At 39.0% G+C, this 20,956-nt stretch overlaps 1 protein-coding gene across 1 annotated transcript; it reads left to right on the top strand.

The window, feature by feature from the left end:
- Window positions 1–8,730: 8,730 nt before the first annotated feature.
- On the top strand, window positions 8,731–11,470 carry LOC120543149. The gene is made up of 2 exons (XM_039776039.1): window positions 8,731–9,520; window positions 11,108–11,470. The coding sequence occupies exons 1-2, from the start codon at window positions 8,921–8,923 to the stop codon at window positions 11,444–11,446; spliced, it is 939 nt and encodes a 312-aa protein (XP_039631973.1). The 5' UTR covers window positions 8,731–8,920; the 3' UTR covers window positions 11,447–11,470.
- The last annotated feature ends 9,486 nt before the right edge of the window (window positions 11,471–20,956 follow it).

Raw genomic sequence — 20,956 nt, 5'->3', positions numbered from 1 at the left:
GGCATTGACGTGACCATGAACATGGCTGTAACAAGCAGCTAGTGTCATCACAATGAACTCACAAAATGGCACAGAAGCAGGCAATTAATTTGCACATTATAAAATACATTTCAGAATGTTAAACAGAAGCCAAACAATTAAAACAACAACTGAAAAATACTCCTGGGAGTGTAAAATATTAAAGAATAGGCAAGACTTTTAGGCAAGTCTTTATTTCCTTATTTTGCCTTTTCCATTTTTCTCTTATTTAGATTTTTTTTCTGAACGACTTCTTCATTTACGACGATTCTTTGTTGGCCCTTTACTTTAAGCCAGGAGGTTTTACATATATTTTAAAGTATATTTTTGAACTTTTAAAGCCTGAGCCACATGTTGGGCCTGTGCAGGCCTTGAAGGCTGCCCATTGAATATGGAGTCAGGCTGACTTGGGTGAATCTCACTATAGATATGTTGACAGTGAGAATGGGTTACACACTGCCCAGTGTTCATAGTTCAATAATTGAAGCCTCAGGTCGAAGATGTAGAAAGGGGATGGATGTTATTTACTTCACAGCATATGAGGGACCAAATTTATTCTATAAAACAAGAAAATTACCTCAGGCTTCATGCTTGTATTCAGATTTTCAGTGGCTGATGATGATAACATTGATCTGTTTTTTGCACAGTTTAATGATATTGGTAGAATTCTAAAAAAGAACTCCAGAAGATTACTTGCACATTTAAATGCTGATTTTTAAGAAATCAGATTTCTGCCTTAACTGGTGTCAATGCCCAAAGGACATGTGGAGTCCAGAGTAAAAGCCAGGCAACCCCATTTAATGTAACAAAACAAAAAACATTAGCCAGTAGGCTTGAGAAAAGAAAATCCAGCCAATCCAGCCTTCCAAAAAACAATGTGTATTTTTACAGCTAAGAAGCTGTATGTCAGTTGACGTCTGGTTCTCCAGTGACACCTGTTTTATTTCATCCCAACAAGAAGGGACAGGGTCTTCTCTGGGCACCGTGGATGGGATCAGCTATTGTTTGAGTTTCTGGTGTAATGGAAAGGATAGTTAGTGACAGCGCCACCTCTCTGTTCGTGGTGATATCACTTAATTTGCTTGAGCCCTGAAGGTACTCCCCAGCCACACATGCAAGACACTGACTTACTCAACTTATCTGGGTAGTGTGTGTGCATGTAAATGACTGTATGTGTTTTCCTCTTTGGATACTCATGTTTTCCCAAATCACATCCCTAAGGTGTGACAGCTGGCAATGGTAAATCATCCCCATGGATGTGCATGTGAGTGAGCCCTGTGATAGAATGGCACACCATTTAGGGTTGGCCTCTACCTGTTCCTGATGCTCCATGAATATGCTCAAGATCAAACACAATACTGAATTGGATTAAGGAGGATTGGCTGGGTCATGTTATATTACATACAATTAAGTATGACTTCTCAGGATAACAACAGTGAAAAACTGATCCAATAATAAACTTTGTAGTTCTATATACAATCAAAATGAAATATTTACAATATGCATTCACGTATCTAAGAAGTATTGCTAGGTTACTTATATAGAGAATACCACCTCAACAATATATACCATATTGTAGTATATGTAGCTGCTGGTAGGTAAGGCAAGATCAAGCACGGGTCAAATGCATGCCAAAATAAATCTCTCAGTCCAAAAGTTTGTTTTAAAAGGTTTAGTGAAAATTCAAAGCAAACAGTTCAACAAAAGAATACAGAAAAAGGTTGTTACACACATAGAATAAAAAGCAAAAAAATTGCAAAAAATGTCTCTTCTCTAAACTTAACTTTTCTTGTCAAACTTCAGTTGTTTCTATACTTAGAAATGGCTTACTTTGCCTTCAGTACGCTCTAAACGTACGGTACTGCACGTTCAATAGTTTGTTGCGTTACATTATTTTGGACACGTTAAGGCACAGTTTAAAAGTGTGTGCCCTCCATACCTCACTTATGGCAAAGCAGGTCACTAACTGAGACTAATCTGTAGTCAGAGAGACAAGAAATAGAATATACCAATTCAATTCAGCTTGTGGGGGTTATAAGAACCTCCTATAGACTATGCACTAATACATAACTTTAAATATATAACTTAAGTAACTAGCAAATTGCTCTTACAGTATATAATATATACTACTATACTGCACCTGCCAGTTTTGATTGTGTTGTTTGCTGCAGTTATTTATTCTATGGCATCATTTTCTCCTTCCTGAGAAGCGATGTGTTCTGCCTCAGTTCTTCCTTGCATTTGATGTCCAAAACAAAAACTTGAAGGAAGAGAATATTGAAAAATGTAAGAGAAGTGGAAACTGGGGACAGGCAGAGGAAATGCAGAAAGTATGAGTGATAGCTATTTCAATCCACTGATGGAATTTGCTACCGCTCATCGAAAGGATTACCTGCGCCACATACTGTGAAATGAAATGTGCACAAAGGGGATCGGTCACTCAAGGGTGTATTTGTAAGATATTCTGCACCTGGCTGGTGTTCATATTTCAGTACTGCTTATGCCTTCGCTATCTTTGTATATACTGAGTTCCACTATAGCATACTATGATGTTCCATGCGATTTAACCAGCCACAGTTTTCATCTACTTATACCATTCTACCATAAAGAGAAATAACTGCACTCTAACACATGAGCAAAGATCCCAGCAGAGTTTGACTGTTACAATTGTATGGATGGCAGCAAAATGCTGGTGGGCTTGCTAAAGCAGAAAGCTTAAAATGGAAATACTGTAACCATTTTATTTATTTCTTTATTTATTTAACAACCTGCAGTGTGCTGGAAATCCTCCAAGGCACACAGTACTGTAGAAGAATTGAAATGACAGTAGACTGTAGGCACTGGTCAATCTTTTGAAATGCACCCCACCTCACTAAACAGTACAACAAAGTATCTGTAGGCATGGGAGTAATTTACTTGTAAAATCAAGATAAATATTAACTTCTCAAAATATTTAATAATCACTTGTTCGGAGAATCTTTTTGGCCTTGTGTTGTTCAGTTGGGATTTAAGTTGTCAACTGCCAATATCTTGTATTAGGTTTGTTTCTTTGGTATTAGGAAGATGCCGCTTCAGATTAGTATATGTATGCTTTTGAAATGGGCAGCATGATCGTGCAGTGGTTTCCTCTGCTTCTTCATAGATCCAGAGTCAGAGATCCACTCCTGTGAAAGACCACCTGGACTCACTGTAGTTTGTCTGTCGTGCAAAGGTTAGAGTGGAAGATGTAATTATCTCTCTGCTCCACAAGGCTTACTCCCACCTGGACAAAGCTGGTAGCACTGTGAAGATGTTTTTGATTTCTCTAGTGCATTTAGTATGATCCAGGACTCCATGTTAAGTGGTAAACTTGGAGATATGCAGGTGGATGAGCCTATGGTATCCCCAGTAATGGACTGTCTGTCTGACAGACCACAGTTGGTGAGGCTCAAAGAGTGTATAATACCTAGTCATGTCACTTTCAGAAATGCACTGATAATTCTGCCTTTATGGCGTGTATTGACAATATTGAGACAGAGTATAGGAGTCAGGTGGAGAACTTTGAGAACCGCCAATGACTTAAAATGAGTAAAACCAAGGAACTGGTTATTGACTTTGCAGCACCAAATAACCTCTATGTCTGATCACTACTGAAAGAGTGGTTGTGGAGGTGGTGCACAGCTACACATACTTGGCGGTCCACATCAGTAACAACATGGAATGGTCTTGTAACACAGTTGGAACTATATGGGAAAGGTCTTTTTTCTTATGGAACGGCAATGCTTTAATATGGGTAGTGACATCCTTTACATGTACTACAACTCTGTGACACTCACTGCAATTTTCTACAATTTTCTACACTGTGGTGTGCCTCTTGACCTCTTGGGCATAGCCATCAGCAGTGTGTCTGTTTGTGCAGAGAGTATTGACCTTGTTGAGAGGTTTACTTACCTTGGCAGTGACATTCATGTCTCTGGTGACTCTTCCTATGAAGTCAGTAGATGGATTGGGAGAGCATGGGGGGATCATGAGGTCACTGGAAAGGGGTGTGTGGCACTCCCGATATCTATGCCAAAGGACAAAGGTCCAAGTCTTACTACATGGTTGTGAGACATGGATGCTATCCAGTGACCTGAGATAAAGACTGGACTCCTTTGGTACTGTGTCTCTCTGGAAAATCCTTGGGCACCATTGGTTTGACTTTGTGTCGAGTCCCGAATGAGGCGCATTACCTGCATTGTGAGGAAGCATCTGTTATGGCACTACGGCCATGTGGCTCATTTCCTCAAGGGTGATCCAGCTCATAAGATCCTCGTTGTTGGGAACCTAAGTGGCTGGACCAGGCCAAGGGGTCGCCCACGTAACACCTGGCTGTGGCAGATAGAGGGACATTTCCGGAGGGTAGGACTGGACCACGTGTCTGCCTGGGGGATTGCCAACCGGGATCCCGAGCTGTTTCGACGTGTAGTGGCTGTGGCAACACACTGTACCAGTGCATGCTCCCCAACTTGACTTCAACTTGACTTGATTTGTGGTGTGCTGGACAGGTAACATCACTTTAAGAGAGGCACACTTATTCTTCCCACTTTAAACCTTTCTAGTCATTCATAAAGTTTTCTTTGAGTCAGGCAGATTTCACTTTTGTTCTGAGCTGACATCCTTTGGTGAATTTTAGCAGGTTTCACACAAAATAAATTAATTTCTGCAGGTTTCACTCCCTCTGCCCAAAGAAATCTTAGTATGGAGCATTTTTCAACAATAGTGTAGTTGTGTAAAAGAGCTTCCACGTTTGTTTGACCTTGATTTCAACTTAACTAATAATGAAGCACTGTGCTGTGTATGTTCAAGCTACCCATAAGCCATCGTGAAAGTGTTGCATTGCGTCAGCTTCTATCCCGTTCCGTTACCGCGTAACTTTTAAATTGTCCTTACCCTTTACCATTTTATATATATATTGTGGCCTGTAGGGAGTGTTTCAGCTCCCCAGATCTAAAACAGAAAACCACAGGTACAAGTTCAGCACACAAGTCTTTTAGTTTGTGGGACACACTTCCCAAATTGTTTCCCACCAGCAAGCATAGCACTGCCCTTTTCTTCTTTTCTTTGTCTCATTCTTTCTCTCTCTCTGCCTCCTCCTTCCATCAGCAAGCTTCTTCTTCTCCCTCCCAACTGTGGTTCTTGGAGCAGTGGCAGCTGGCTTATTTTATGCTGTACGCAGGAGTACTGCCAGTTGCCTATTAGTGTAGTCCAGAAGAACTTCTGGGTGAGGTGGGGCTCAGGAGTCCCTGCAGCAACCCTGGAACCAAACAGGATTGAGCCACCAAACTCCAATTCCCAACCTGCCCTGGGGGCATCCATGGTGCTGTAGCAGCCTGGGGGGCTGCCACCTAGTGATCCAAGGGAAACAATGCCCTCTGCAAGCACTCTCTTTCAGTCTGTCCACTACAAAGTTATCCTGGCTGGGTAAGACTAAGGCCTAGTCCACACATACCCGGGTATTTTCTAAAAACGGAGTGTTCCTCCTTTGTTTTTTAAAAAAATTACGTCCACACACGCACCATTTTAAAAAAAAATATTCATCCACATGAAAATGCAAAAATCTGATGTCAAGAATACGAAAACAGGCATAGATAACAAAGGGAATGTCGTTTAGATTAATGTCTATCACTCCTTTTTTTCAAATGTGTGTTCAACATGGATTTGGGTACGTGTGGACAAGGCCTAACATCCAATGCAGAGTTGCTTCCTGCCTTGTGCCTGATACTGCTGAGATAGGCTCTGGCCTCCTGCAACCTTGAATTAAATTTTAAAAAATCCATCTGAATTTAGTTCATACTCAATGTTAGACCTGTTCTGAACATTGAGCCAAGTAATAATAAGATGACTTCTATCTAAGCATCTAGTTTTGTTAGATATTTACCTAGTGAAATCCTAAAGTGGAATGTGTATGCCTAAAACTTATGAAAAATAACTAAATTATGTCAACAATTGTTAATAATTAATACAATGCATAAAAAAGTTCATAGTGTAACTGTCTTAATGACTCTGAACTAAAATATTGTTATAAAAAATATACATTAATGAAAACACAGGCTGAGCTCCAGAGGAGTCTATTGTATGGTGTGCCATCAGGGACATAACACACTCCAGCCAAATAAAACACAATTTTAAAACTTTAAGAATATCTTCATAATTTTATAGCAGAAAAACAAATTTTGCTTTACCCGGTTCTTCCATCTTGCTTTTAATAAGTACACTGTAGGTGTACATTTTCAGGAGCATAATAATTTATTTGTTCTCACCACCTTAAATCACCAAGCTTTTCCACCTTGATGAGAGTATAGTATTTAAGCACACATTCAGTGATTCTCATAAATTCACACGTGGCTTGTCCAAAAAACCACTGACAATGCAGTGTATATTATTAAAACAAAAGATCATAGTCAAGAGATGTTTGAAATGGAGTTAAAAAAAATCAAATAAAGCAGCATACTGGTTTGTTTGCTTGTCTCTTCTTCACTCTTCAGGGTCAGCCACTCAAGAAGCAGCCGCTTCAAAGTAAGCGCGTCTCTCCTGGCAACAAGGATATCTAGTCCATCCACATTGCATCTGGCAGAAATCTCAGAATTACATTTTTCCATCCCTGTTGCTAAACAAGTTGATTCCTATTATGGCTGCATTCACATTTCCAAAAATGTCACTGCTTCATTGTGTGCAGTTTTATTATGCGACACTGAAGCAGAACTTTGGTCCTGCTGTTGATTTAATTGCCTTAAAGGGAAAACAGCCATATTAATTTCTTCAATGCACAATATAACATACAGTTTGGCTGAAGATTACATTAATTTAGGTGAGTTGGAGCAGACACTCAAAAATCAGCTAAATCCTACATTTTGATGTGAAATGAACTGATTGAAAATACATGTGCTTTTCTATATATGTGAAGGAAAAAAACTAACAGTTACACAAGGGCACATAGAAGCTTAGTGATTAGTTGAGCTGCCTCACAGCCCAGGAGTCCTAGATTTGGTGTAAGTTGATGTCAGTATGGCTAATGGGCTGGTGACTTGTATCTGATATTACCAGGACAGACACCCAGACTGGAAAAGCAGGATGAAAATCATATGGAGAGAGGAAAAGATGGACAATTACATTAAGACTCTTTGGTGCTAGAAATGCAATCAATGGAAAATACACAGAGACTACTTTGACAAGTGATTACCTGCTTTGGAGCAAAGGTATTCTTGATGGGTTCAATTTGTTTTTGGAAAGTGAGCTGACTGACACTAATGATGCAAAGAGCAACGTGGCTGTAAACAAATGAAAGCACATTGTCTGAAAAATCACATAACTGTAATGATTAACTTTGCTTACAAGAGTTATATTTTAATAAAACGTCCAATTGTGGCAACACATGACCTTGTGAAAATGTAATTATAGTAGTTAGTGGTCATTTTAATAATTATACAGAATGTTTTATTAATAGCACATCTTTTCATGCCTAAAGCACTTTACAAGTACAGCAAAAGCACAGCTGTTGGCATATTTTTTTACAGTTATTGAGTACAGGTAGTCTATTTTTTTTTTTTTTTCTTAACATCAATGCCATAAGAATGTCGGTTGCATGAAATTTTATTTGCTGAAGTTCAAACAAATAAAACTTCAATGCAATGTGAGGTAAGCCCAGCACCCTTGGCTGGGACACCATCAAGATGGAAGGACTGGGGTGGTTGGGGGAACAGCATCTATGGAGCATTGTCTCCCCCAGGCTGCCAGATGGCAGCGCCCCCCCCTCTCCCCACCCCCCCAGGTTGCAGCAGCACCACAGATTCCCACAGGACACCATGGGGATTGGAGTTCTTCTGCTCAGCCCTATTGTGTTCCGTAGGTGCCATCAGGGGGTTTAGTGGGCACTTGGGAGCCCTTCTTTGTTGTGGGTTCCAACCTTACCCAAAAGTGCTCCCAGGCCGATCCTTTGGAACACCTGAAGTACATCCAGGGACAATATAAAAGGAACAGCCTGTCTCAACTCGAAGAGCCAGAGTCGGGAGGAAGGAGGATGAATCTTGCGGAGAGCAGCAGAGGAGGCAGTGACCGGGAGAGAGCGAGTGACAAAGACAGAGAAAAGAAGACATTTCTGTGGACCTTATATTGTGTTTGTATTTGCGGCTGTGGCTTGGGAAATGCTAAAAAAAGGAAGGTTTCCCCATAATAAAAACTCTCTTGTTCATTTTATACTTGAGTCCGAGCTGTTTGTGTCAGGTTTGGGGAGCTGGAACACCACCGACTATCCACAACAACTTTACAGAACTTCACTAATTACAGTATCAATACACAATACATACACTTTGACATATCAGAGTAGACAACTCACAAATTCCATTCACTTAGTGAGTCAGTGGGGGAAACTGAAGCAGAATTCATGGCTTTAACATCCAATGCACTTCACAATTCCTCATTTACAGATTCTGCTCCTTTGAAGACCATACTACGGAAGCCGAGAGAGGACGTGGTATAGCGTTATTTTTTTAAACTGTTTTCTCAAGATAACGGAATAATTTTATCGAGATCTCGAGAAAACGAACTTTATTTTCTCGAGATAACGGAACAATTTTATTCGAGATCTCGAGAAAACGAACTTTATTTTCTCGAGATAATGGAATAATGGCAGAAATGGTTTGAAATGGCAGAAGAGCAGAACTGTATTGATCATCGCGTCACATTTTTGTTTAATCAAGGACTGACGCAGGCTGAAATATCTTTATGTCTTAGTTTAGAAAATAACAACGTTAGTGTGCGTCATTTAAGAAGACGGTTAGCAAGGCTTCAGTTGTATAGGCGTCGCAATCTAAGCCAGCCTGATGCCATTGTGCACCACATCGCAGAGCAGTTAACGGGCCCTGGGCAACTCCACGGATACCGTATGATGACAGAGAGATGTCGATTAGCTGGATTAAGAGTCACTAGAGATCTTGTATATGAAATACAATCAACTTTGGACCCAGAAGGCATTCAGCTAAGGAGACGCAGGAGACTGCGAAGAAGGCATTACCGTGTCCCGGGACCAAATTACCTTTGGCACATGGACAGCTATGATAAACTCACACCTTTTGGTATCGCAGTAAACGGATGCATCGATGGCTTCTCACGCCATATCATCTGGATGCAAGCGAACGTCACTAACAGTAAACCTGAAGTGGTTGCAGGTTACTTTATTAGTGCTGTCATTGAGTTGGGGGGCTGCCCAAAAATAATCAGATCCGATCTCGGTACTGAAAATGTGCACGTTAACAGACTACAGCGTTTTCTACGTGAGGATGAAAACGGTACACTTTCTGAACCTGCTATTCTTCAAGGAAGAAGTACTGCAAATCAGAGGATTGAATGGTGGTGGGGATTCTATCGGAGGCAAAATGTGGACTACTGGAGAGATTTGTTTCTAGAGTTTCAGTCTGTGGGAGACTTCAATGGTGACGTGGTTGACAAAGGTCTCATTCAGTTCTGCTTTCTTGACGTCATTCAGGTAGGAAGAACTCGTTCACACAAACACGCACACACGCGCACACACACACACACCATAGTAACTTTTGGCTAAGTATACATATGAATTCTATACTATTACAAGTAGCCTTTACGCTTTAACCATGAGCCCATCTATGTGCCGATTAGGCTTAAATATATATGCTTGGCGGCCTTCCTTTTTTGGGTAAATATATATGTTTGCTGAGCCATACCTATTGATGTGAAAGGTGGTGATGATTGTAAGGGTTCACAGCTGGATGGGGACCCACGAACATTTCAGTGAATAAAATTACACGCGTGGAATTGCGAGTTAGCTATTCATCACATTATCTGGTAAGCGATCTCAACGTCTTTGTAAAATTATTGTTAAGTAATTGTGCCTAATTTGTTATGTAGGGACTTAGTGTTTTTTTTTACACTTTACGTTTTGTTAAGTTCTCATGCATGCATCATGCAGCTACTGAATTGCGCAATTTGATCTGCTGTTTAGTGCACCTGTTTCAAGTGCGGCAGGAAAGTCTAAGACTTGTGGTGCGCGTATTGCTGTATGTTTAAACTGCGTTTTAGAAGACACTTGACTGATCTTTATTTACTTAAACGCGAAGAACGTCTGAAGTACATTCTTACAGTAAAATCATACATTTTAGGAAATTAACTTGGATTATTTGGTGAGTCCTTAATCAGCTTCGCTCCTTTTATATGGTGAACTGACCGCAGTGACACAATGATGAACAGTACTCAAAGATTACGTTGAAAAAAGCGTCTGTTAAATATGCCCCTGTTTAAGGTTGCCATCAAACTCTGGAAAGAAAGACATTTCAGCTTATAAATGAAGACTTTGTAGAACGCATTACCCTATGATAGCACAATTCAACTTTATATTATTTTATGGTCTTTTAGAAGTGACTTTTGGTTTTGGCAAAAGTTCATGGCAATTCAAAGTAAATGTGTACACTGGCCGACTTATAGTCCTAGTCATTCTCAGGTTACTCTAGTTCAGAGGAGCGGAGAGCAAGAGCCTATAATGTTAGAACTGGGCTCAAGACAGGGCCTGGACAGGGTACTGGTACATCACAACACATGGGTTCAAGAATGTGGAAGGAAAAATGGAGTACCCAGAAAAAAAGCACAGAGACATAGGGAGAACATATACTGTACACTCCACACAGACAATCAGGTGCTGGATTTGAAACAAGCATGCTGAATCTGTGGCAGTGCAAATCAATGTGTGCCATGGTACCTCCCAAGCTAAGGGTATATTAGCATTTCTTTTTTACTAGTGAAATTTTCTAAAATTAACAGCATTCACATTTACAGCCTTATGTTGACTGCTAAACTGTCTAAGACCTATGGAAAATAATATTATGATAAAAAAAACAATATAGAATAGATAAAAAATTAAAAAATACTTGTTTCCTTTTGCGTAATTTATTTTACATTCTCTATAGATTTTTAACATTATATGGCAGCCCAGAGCAATATTCTTTCGGGGGACAATAATTTCTACCTCTGTCTATGTGTGCCTGTGTATTGGGGTTGTGCTGAGAAGATTAGTAACACATTTGACTAATTTGAATATTTTTTGCAGAGGGAGTTAGATACTGTGGTCAGAATGTGGAACAACCATCGGATCAGGCCAGGTGGGAGTGGTCGTGATTTATTTCACGGCAGACCTTTTCTCATGTACCAAGCACCAGAACTTTACCAAGCACAGGACTACCTCCATCCAGTTGACTATGACAAACTGGATATAATTGTAGAAGAGGGTGTTTGTATTTGGAAAACTGGTATTCCCTGTGATCCAGATCTTCATGAACTCTGTGTTTTGCTAATGGAGGAACACCATCTTGAATCTAGTTATACTGCTCTTGAGGCTGCTAGGCTATACAGAGAACTTAGGCCTTTGGTAAGAGAAATATTGTCATAACCAGAATAGTCAGAACTCCCTGATGTACTCACACCAATATACGTAATAATATGTCCATAAAGGATCTTATACTCACTGTTTTATTTATGTGTGTTTCTTTTGAGTGTGTATGTTTCCTTTAGATTTTTTTTTCTTGTTTGTTTTGCTACTATGGTTTAACCTTTTGCTATTGATAGATTTCAGGTAAATGACTTAACCTTGAAAATTTAGTTGTGCTGAACTTAAGTGTAGTGTATTTTGGGAAAGTTGAAAAATGAATGAATTATAACTGAATGAATTATGACTGTTTTCAGAAAGAGTTCTGAAATCAGCTTTAGTTCAATTGTTCAGTTTGTGGCAAAATTGAACATTTAATTCAGTTGCTTTCTGACACTTTTGTAAAGAGCCCAGCTCATTTGTAAACATGGACATTTTGAAAGAAGCCATGGACATTTAAATGAAGCTTGCTATTTGCATAGCTGCTGAACACCTGTAAAGGAGCTCAATCTACAGCAAGAAATCTTTATTTTAACTTTTTACTTTAATGATATATAATTAATAACTAAGGAACTGGGCCAGCTAGAAACTGACATCTGGGACTGAATAAAGATGCATGAACCCACCCAAATTGTATAATCTTTGTATTACTTATACTTGTTTTTATTTGTTGTCATTAGTGTTATTATGAACATAAACGTTTTTTATTTGCTGTCATTATGGAAATAAATCACTTTAAATAAAAGCTTAACTCGGTGTCTTTGTCCTATTGCTATTAGGAAGCTCAGTGCTTCAATTGATCATTCCTTAGCTACAGCCCTTTAAAGGTACAAAGGACACTTCTTGGAAGCCTTGTATTGGTGGTAAGTTGGGTTGAATTAAAGGTTCAGCAAAGCAGTCTGCCATGGTGGTCTGCAGAGTTGACAGTGAAGGTAACAGGTAACAGATACACAGCTGATATTGACATTTCTTCTATCCCCAAGAAAAAAACTAAAACTTTAGTTAGTACATTTTGTGTTAGGTGCATACCACAGATGATCTTATAACACAATAAAACACAAATATTATTTTCTTTTTCCCTTCTGCTGATGGCTGAATGGAGGACGAGCTGAATTTGCAGCAACCTTCCCTTTCAGACATCTGAGTGAATGTCAACAGCATGCCCAAAGTGCAGAAATAAGTTATTTTACCTCATTTGTTCTAACTTCACTCTTCTTCCTCCACTTTTTGTTTTCTTTGTAATGCCCCATGACTCAATCAGCATGCAAATACATATCTACACTACTAGACAATCTGGTCATTGAAAGCAGTTTGGAGGTTAAGGCATAGAATTTTTTGACATATTTAAATCTGAAAACTAATATTTGAAATCAATATACTCTTACCCTATTATTTGGGGAAATAAGATGTCTGTAGATTGTGTTTATTTTTGTAATAAAAAACAATAAAATGCAAATATAAAACTAGAAAAATGCTTTCTCCTCAAATCTTTTTTTTCCTCATTACATGACATCATATCACACAATAGACCTGCAGAAAAGAAAAGCTGTTAAATGTGAAACACAAATGTACATTTAAAAAAAAAACTAATTTTCCAACAGTTCCTCTGGAAAAAATGTGCACAAAATTCAAAGATCAAACAACAGAAATACAAATATGAATTAGATGGACAAAATCCATGTGAACTTTGTGATGAATTTTCATATTAATACTTAATAATTACATCATTTATGTTGTTCTACAAGAACTTTTGTGTAAACAAAACAACTTGCTTGATCTGTAAAGGTAACAAAATGCAATATGTAACAAAGTAATGCATTAAAGAGCATTATGTTGAACTATGAAGAATAACATTTAGTAGTTTGGCTCTTGTTGAAGGAACTATGTTGCCTTTGTTGCGATGACAAACAAACAGAATGCATATGTAACTGATTTGTGTATAAAGTACCTCAGGAAGACAGCATCCACTATAAAACATTTGGAGCAGTATGTTAATTATATTTCAGACACCTGTAGCACAGTTCAATGTATAATTGTGCTCCTTATTTGATGTATAGGCCTGCATCCCTGCAGTATCTTATCATGTGGCCATTCTGAGGTCTTCAATTGATCAAAAATTTTTTATACCATATCCATGACCCATATTCCACTTTTTAACACAGACAGAAACTCTGACCTGAATTCTGAGAAACTGCTGTAGCTGCATGCTAGTTCCAGGGCACAACTGCAAGTATGGGCTACTGGCGTCTAGTAAATTCAGACATGTCCTTAAATGTAACATTAATGGTCTTTGCCAGAAAAAGATCAGACCCTGTGCAAAACCTAAGGAACAGTCCAATCTCCTTCTGATCAATCTCTCTGACAAATCTTAGAAGGTGAAGAGATGTGGTCCTCTCAATTGGTGACATTGACTTTGGAAACTGGATGAATTTTGTGATGTTTCTTGGCTTTGGTTGAAGATCATCCAGGATCTTTTCCAGTGTCTTCCCACTCAAAGACTCTCCTATACCTTTCAGGACTGGCTGCCAGCACTTTATTATAAATGCTGGTTCTTGGACCATCTCCTTGTGTGCAATTTCTTTCAACAAGGTCAGCAAGTTTTCTTTTGTTGGCAGAGAGGTACAGTTATGACTGCTCAGAATGGTAAGAAGCTCTTCCAAATCAGCTTGACGGAAATCACTCAAAGCCTCTGTCAGTGCATCCTTCTCAGTGGGCTAATGTAGTTGAAAAATGCCTCCATTAGATTGCAGGTATATGAAGATATGGAAAGAGCTTCATAAAGAAATGGTGGAGCAAGCTGAACAGGTAAGTATTGAAATCTCTGCCACCCAAAGGCCAAGATTCGGGCAACAGCTTTCCACTCCAGTTCTTGATAAGCGTGATGCAAAGTGGGGATTTTATATGTGGCTCCACATGTTCTTGTTTCATAAAACGTGCCCCAGAAGTCAGTAAGACAGTCCATAACAAGCCCATGCCCAACTCCATTCTCCAACTGTCCATTTTCTAGCACACGCTCAAATGTTATATTAGCATATAGTATGTTCTCATCTGAAAATGTCTGAATCATGTCAGATACACAATGAACTTTGCGAATAGCAATGGTCTGCTTCTCAGCTATATTCTCTGCATTGTCATAGAAAGATGCAGATAAAGTATTTGGGGAGGCATGGTTTGACCTGGCTTCTGGATTTATGACATCAGGTACTGCTGATGGGCTCTCAGGTGAAGCAGCTGAGTTGCTATTTGTGGGTGAATGTTCGGAAGGTTGCACTTCAGTTACAGGTTCACCAACAATGTCTATCATATTATGGAATATTCTGCAATCTGTGTTATCACCAGCAGGGCTGGAAACCACTTGCTCAAAAGCAGATTCATCTTTCTGATCTCCTTTGTCTTCAATCACTTCAATATCATTTTCTGATTCTTGCTGTTCAGGGGCAGGCTGATAAATCAAAGTGTCACAGAGAACATCCAAGGACAAGTTTCCGTCATCACCAAGGAAAATAACTTCTTGATCAAATCTTGAAGTGGTGGTAACAGATGGTAAAACTGCAGTCATTAATGGACTGGAAGTAAAAGGCCTTTCTGAGGACAGAGAGCTATGGGATGAAGATATGGTAGATAGATCCTGCTGGGGTGCCACTGCTGTCTCAAATCTCTCTGGTGATTCGGCCCGTTTTACTGAATCATCATATTTTTTGGGTTTTGAACAAATGTACAACCTGAGTAATTTATGATAAGTTGTATCATACAACCTGCCAACTGTGAGAGTTGCATCTAAGGGCTCCTCTGAGCCCATAATACATAAAGAGAAGTCAAAGTCTTCAACTCTTCCTTTAGATGATTTTCCCTTAGGAAAGAATATTTGCTTCCCATCTTCTAAAATTTTGTTCACAGTATCATCTTTACTGACAATGAGCTCTCTTGTGCCCCCACCAGTTGGTCGTCTAACCTGCTTAAAGTTACCATTTTGATACACCATCCAACCCAGTTCTATTTTTCTTGTTTTTCGTTCAGCATTCTTGTTCCCCTTACCAACTGCTCGACGAGGATTACTTTGTGAACCTGTTGTTGCTGGGTACAAGCTTGGAAGTTTCATTTTTGATCGCAGACGTTCTATGAGTTTCCTTTTCCTTTCCTCATTGTTTGAAGCTGCTGAAGATGAATCTGTCCAATTTCTTGCATATACACGGTCTCCAAAATGAGGAATATATTTTGAAAGTGTGCCATCATCCATCAATCTGACAACCTCCAGGTCCACCTATCCAAAGAAAAAAGTTTATATTTTATATATATATATATATCATCAATCAATGTACTGTATAGCATAGTAACCTAAGGTATACCAAGCCATTATACAAAAGTTAAAAGTATTCAATGTGAATTTTATAGAATAATACTTTGGTGGTATTCCACTAAGCAAAACTATGCTGAGTAAAATCTAAAAAATGCACATCTGGAACATGGATTTAGGTGAAAAGTTCCATTTAGAATGCTACTGATAGCAGTAATCAAAATAACTAAGCAATTAGAACATTAGAACACTCTGATGAGAACAGGCCATTCAGCCCAACAAAGCTCGTCAGTCCTATCCACTTATTTCCTCCAAAAAAACAAAGTCGAGTTTTGAAAGTCCCTAACGTCTTACTGTCTACCACACTACTTGGTAGCTTATGCCAAGTGTCTATGGTTCTTTGTGTAAAGAAAAACTTCTTAATGTTTGTGCGAACTTTACCCTTAACAAGTTTCCAACTGTGTCCCCGTGTTCTTGATGAACTCATTTTAAAATACCAGTCTCGATCCACTGTACTAATTCCCTTCATAATTTGAAACACTTCAATCATGTCACCTCTTAATCTTCTTTTGTTTAAACTGTAAAGGCTCAGCTCTTTTAATCTTTCCTCATAATTCAACCCCTGTAGTCCTGGAATCAGCCTAGTTGCACTTCTCTGGACCCTTTCTAGTGCTGCTATGTCCTTTTGTAGCCTGGAGACCAAACCTGCACACAGTACTCAAGATGAGGCCTCACCAATGCATTATAAAGGTTGAGCATAACCTCCTGTGACTTGTACTGCATACATCAAGGTGCTATATAACCTGACATTCTGTTAGCCTTCTTAATGGCTTCTGAACACTGTCGGGAAGTCGATAGCTTGGAGTCCACTATGACTCCTAAATCCTTCTCATAAGGTGTACTCTCGATTTTCCGACCGCCCATTGTGTATTCAAACCTAACATTTTTAATTCCTATCTTGGTATCATCTGCAAAACTTAACCAGCTTGTTACTTATATTCCTATCTAAATCATTTATATATATTAAAACAGCAGCGGCCCAAGCACTGACTCCTGCTGGTCACCACTCTTAACATCGGCCAGTTCTGATGAGGTTCCTCGCACCATCACCCTCTGCTTCCTGTGTCTGAGTCAATTCTGCACCCACCTAAAAACATCACCCTGAACTCCCAGTTCTTTTAATTTGATGCCCAACCTCTCATGTGGCACCTTATCAAATGCTTTCTGAAAGTCCAGATAAATAATCTTATCTGCTCCACTTTGATCATAACCTTTTGTTGCCTCCTCATAGAATTCCAACATGTTAGTAAAACACGAATTCCCTCTTCTGAACCCATGCTGACTGTTCAGAATAACTCCTGTCCTTGCCATGTGTTGCTCAATCTTATCCTTAATAATTATTTCCATTAATCTTCCTGTGATGCATGTTAAGCTTACTGGCCTATAGTTGCTTGGATCTTCCCTGTCACCCTTTTATACAATGGGATGATATTTGCCATTTTCCAGTCCTTTGGAATCTCTCCAGTGAGCAGTGACTTCCTAAAAATATGTGTCAAGGGTTTATATATGTACTCACTAGCCTCCTTAAGAACATGAGGATAAATATTATCTGGGCCTGGTGATTTGTTTGATTTCATCTTGTTTAATCTGAGCAGCACTTCTCTCTCTACAGTTTCCAAATCCCTCAGTACCTCCTTAGTAGTTGTGTTTACCTCTGGCAGGTTATCCACTTGCTCACTTGTAAAAACCTCAGAAAAATGTAAGTTTAGGGCATCCGCTATTTCACTGTCTGTATCTTTTAATTCCCTTTACTATTCCTGATGCTCTTCACCTCCTCCTTGACTGTTCTCTTACTATGTAAAGAATTTCTTGGGGTCTTCTTTCGCCTTATCTGCTATATTCCTCTCCAACTGTCTTTTAGCCTCCCTGATCTCCTTCTTAATGGTTGCCCTCATGTTCTCATATGCGCTATGATTCACATTGTAGTCATTAGTCTTATATGCCTTATAAAGTAGTTTTTTCCTTTCCTTTTCCTTTTTTAAATCTTTATTAATCCACCGTACAGTTTTTTTTAGTTTCCTATTAATTCCAAATTTAGGTATGTATCTATCTGTCCTGCATTACATGTAAAACATTTTTAAACCTGTTCCACTGCTCCTCGACTGTCTCCACATTTAAAAGCTTATCCCAGTCTATCCTACTTAGACTTTGTCACATCTGCTCAAAATTAGCCCTACCAAAGTTCAACTTCACAATTTTGGTCTTTGCATCTGTACTCTTACAAAATACTGAGAATTGTATTATTTTATGGTCACGTGACCCTAGTGGTTCAATCACCTCTACACCCTCAATTCTATCCTGATTATTATACGAGGTGTGGCAGAAAAGTAATGAGACTGGCAACACTGCAAGCGATCTGGCAACGCTGCGCTGTTGTCCTTGATAGAGCACGTGTATCAGTACCCTCCCATAGCTCAGTGCGAGTTTCAACTCCTTCCGTTAACTACGTGATTTTTGTGACTGCTATTAGCGAAGTTGTGTTTTTGGTTGTGCGTCGCGCAAATGGAACAGCGGAATTTGGAGCAACCAAGTTTTTTATAAAGACGTCCTTGAAAGGCTCAGAAAAAGGGTCATTCGTGTGAGACCAGACATTGCAGACAAATGGATGCTCCATCATGACAACGCCCCATGTCACACTGCCCTCTCCATAACAGAATTTTTGACCTCAAAAGGCATTCCTGTGGTTCTCCAGCCCCCTTATTCACCTGACCTCAGTCCGTGTGACTTTTCCTTTTCCTAAACTGAAAAATGTCCTCAAAGGCGCATTTCGGGACTTTAGAAAACATCCAAGAGAGTGTAACAGACTTCCAGCGCTGCTACCAACAGTGGGAACAACGTCTCCATTGGTGTGTAGCTGCCCAAGGGAACTACTTTGAAGGGGATAACATTGATGTTTGAAAAAAATAAAAACTTTGGTAAATAAAAAATCAGTCTCATTACTTTTCTGCCACACCTCGTAAAATACTAAATCCAGACAGGCTTCACCCCGTGTTGGTGCTTTAACATGCTGTGTTAAAAAACAGTAACTGATAACTTCTATAAACTCCTGCTCTTGTGCTCCTCCATCTGCAAGGTTATCCCAGTTAATATTTGGATAATCAAAGTCCCCATGACTATAATATCCCCCTGTAAACTTGCCTTTTTGATATTACTAAAAAGATGTGTGTTGAAATTACTGTCTGAATTGGGTGGTCTATAACACACTCCTAAAATAAGACCCTTTTCCCTAATATTTTCCAGATGAAGCCACATGTCCTCACTAAGATGGGGCTCATCATCCAACTGAAGAGACTCTTACATTTAAATCCTGTTTGGCATAAACAGCAACCCCACCTCCTTTTCTGTTCTGTCTATCCTTCCTAAAAATGTGTATCCCTCTATGTTACACTCATCCCCATCTTTGTTATTTAGCCAGGTTTCCGTTATTGCTATAATATCATAATTATGCTCTGTTACATACAACTCCAACTCACTTACCTTATTTTTGATACTTCTAGCATTAAGGCAAGCTATTTTTAATGTGTTACTCCTTCTACATTTAAATGTTTGCTTAGAATTTACATTACTATGCATTTTTATTTCTACACCATTGTTTGTTCTTCCATGTATAGATCTAAACCTGGCCTGTCCTAAACTCCTCGCCCACCCATTCCCTAGTTTAAACAGTCCTCGACTAGCCTACACATACGCCTCCCCAATACATTGGTGCCCCTCCAGTTCAGATGTAACCCGTCACAGTGTGAACAGGTCTCATCTGTTCCAAAAGGAGTACCAATGCTCCATAAACCTATACCCTTCTACCCTGCACCAAGATTGGTACAATGAATACGACCAATAAATTGTAAAGTCTGGACATAAACCAAAATAATTATTTACCTCAAAATCACACTGGATCGCTTTAACAGGAGTTTAGTGCAGGCCTTAAGACAACAGGAAACAGAAACTTACAGTATCTGCAAAACATCAGCTACCTAGATGTGCAACATCAGAGTACTCCTACTTGTGTATGCCAGGCATGTGTATGTCATATACCATATTATTTATTGACATCATGGTCTGGTTTAAAAATAAATAAATAAAAAGTAAAATGCACCATACATAACACCTACTACCATGTTCCATCTAGACAAAATATTTGGACATTCCACAGGTTTTGTTGTTTATGCTATGCAAACCAGCAAACTGGATTTGAACTTAAACAATGGCAAGGTGACAACAGCTAACTCTTTTAATGTCAATTGAACTGGAAGCTACAGTCCTTTTTGTAAAAGTTTCTCAGTGTTAGGGGTTCAAAAGATAGATAAACATTGAAGTAATTTTTTGTGCTGCTGTGCTCAGCAGTGACATCAATGAACACATTGATACCAGTTCCATAACAGAACCCACACCATGCTAAATAGCTGATGATTTGCTTGTAGAACGTATTATTTGTTCCTTCTACATAGTTTGCTTTCTGGTACAGGTTCTTTGTTTTTTAAATATGACACCAGGAATCTGACTACAGATTTTTAACATAATCTTTGTTGTCTGTTGCCTGGCTTTTTCCTATATTTTTTATATCCTGATTGTGAGGCATATCACATGTTTGCATGTGGTGAAGCATACGTGGTTGTGATTTAAGTAGGTGGCTTGTCTCCATTACTGACAGATTATACAGATTATCTGTTTACATCCAGGCAAAAGTTAGAACAATGAAGGTGAAGCAGAGCAGCGCCAGGGAAGATAGATGGAAAGGGGCTGATGATATCTATGGGTCATATATGCTACTTAAGATATAGTTGACCAAAAAGGATCATTAATCAAATAATACATATGATGACTTTATTATTATTGTTATTATGAATTATAATAACATTATTATTATTATTATTATATAAAATGTCTTTATCATTCTTCTCCTACAGCTGTCAAGCTTTGCCTGACAGACCTTTTCAGGGATCTTTCACATATCCTAGCATAGGCTGCATATGAATTTTGTTCTGTATCATTCATGGTTGTGTAGAAATTTGAACTTTTGTTCGACTTTTTTCCTCCCATAAGAAGCAAACTTAGAAAATGCTGAGACAATATAATTTCCATCTAATGCTTTTTTAAAATTCTTTGCAGCCTTTGAGAATTGGACTCCAGACTGTAAAGGCTATCGCACGCCATATGCGTCTGGCGGATGACACTTTGCGTTC

This window comes from Polypterus senegalus, chromosome 13 (genome assembly GCF_016835505.1).
Source record: "Polypterus senegalus isolate Bchr_013 chromosome 13, ASM1683550v1, whole genome shotgun sequence".
Lineage (NCBI taxonomy): Eukaryota > Metazoa > Chordata > Cladistia > Polypteriformes > Polypteridae > Polypterus > Polypterus senegalus.
The sequence above is the reverse complement of the archived record's forward strand: the minus strand, read 5'-3'. Positions and strand labels throughout refer to the sequence as shown.

Bases quoted from the DNA above. Each gene is read 5' to 3' on its own strand.
- LOC120543149 (XM_039776039.1), top strand. From the start codon at position 8,921: ATGATGACAGAGAGATGTCGATTAGCTGGATTAAGAGTCACTAGAGAT. The intron at 9,521-11,107 runs GTAGGAAGAACT...TATTTTTTGCAG, and splicing joins GCTTTCTTGACGTCATTCAG to AGGGAGTTAGATACTGTGGT.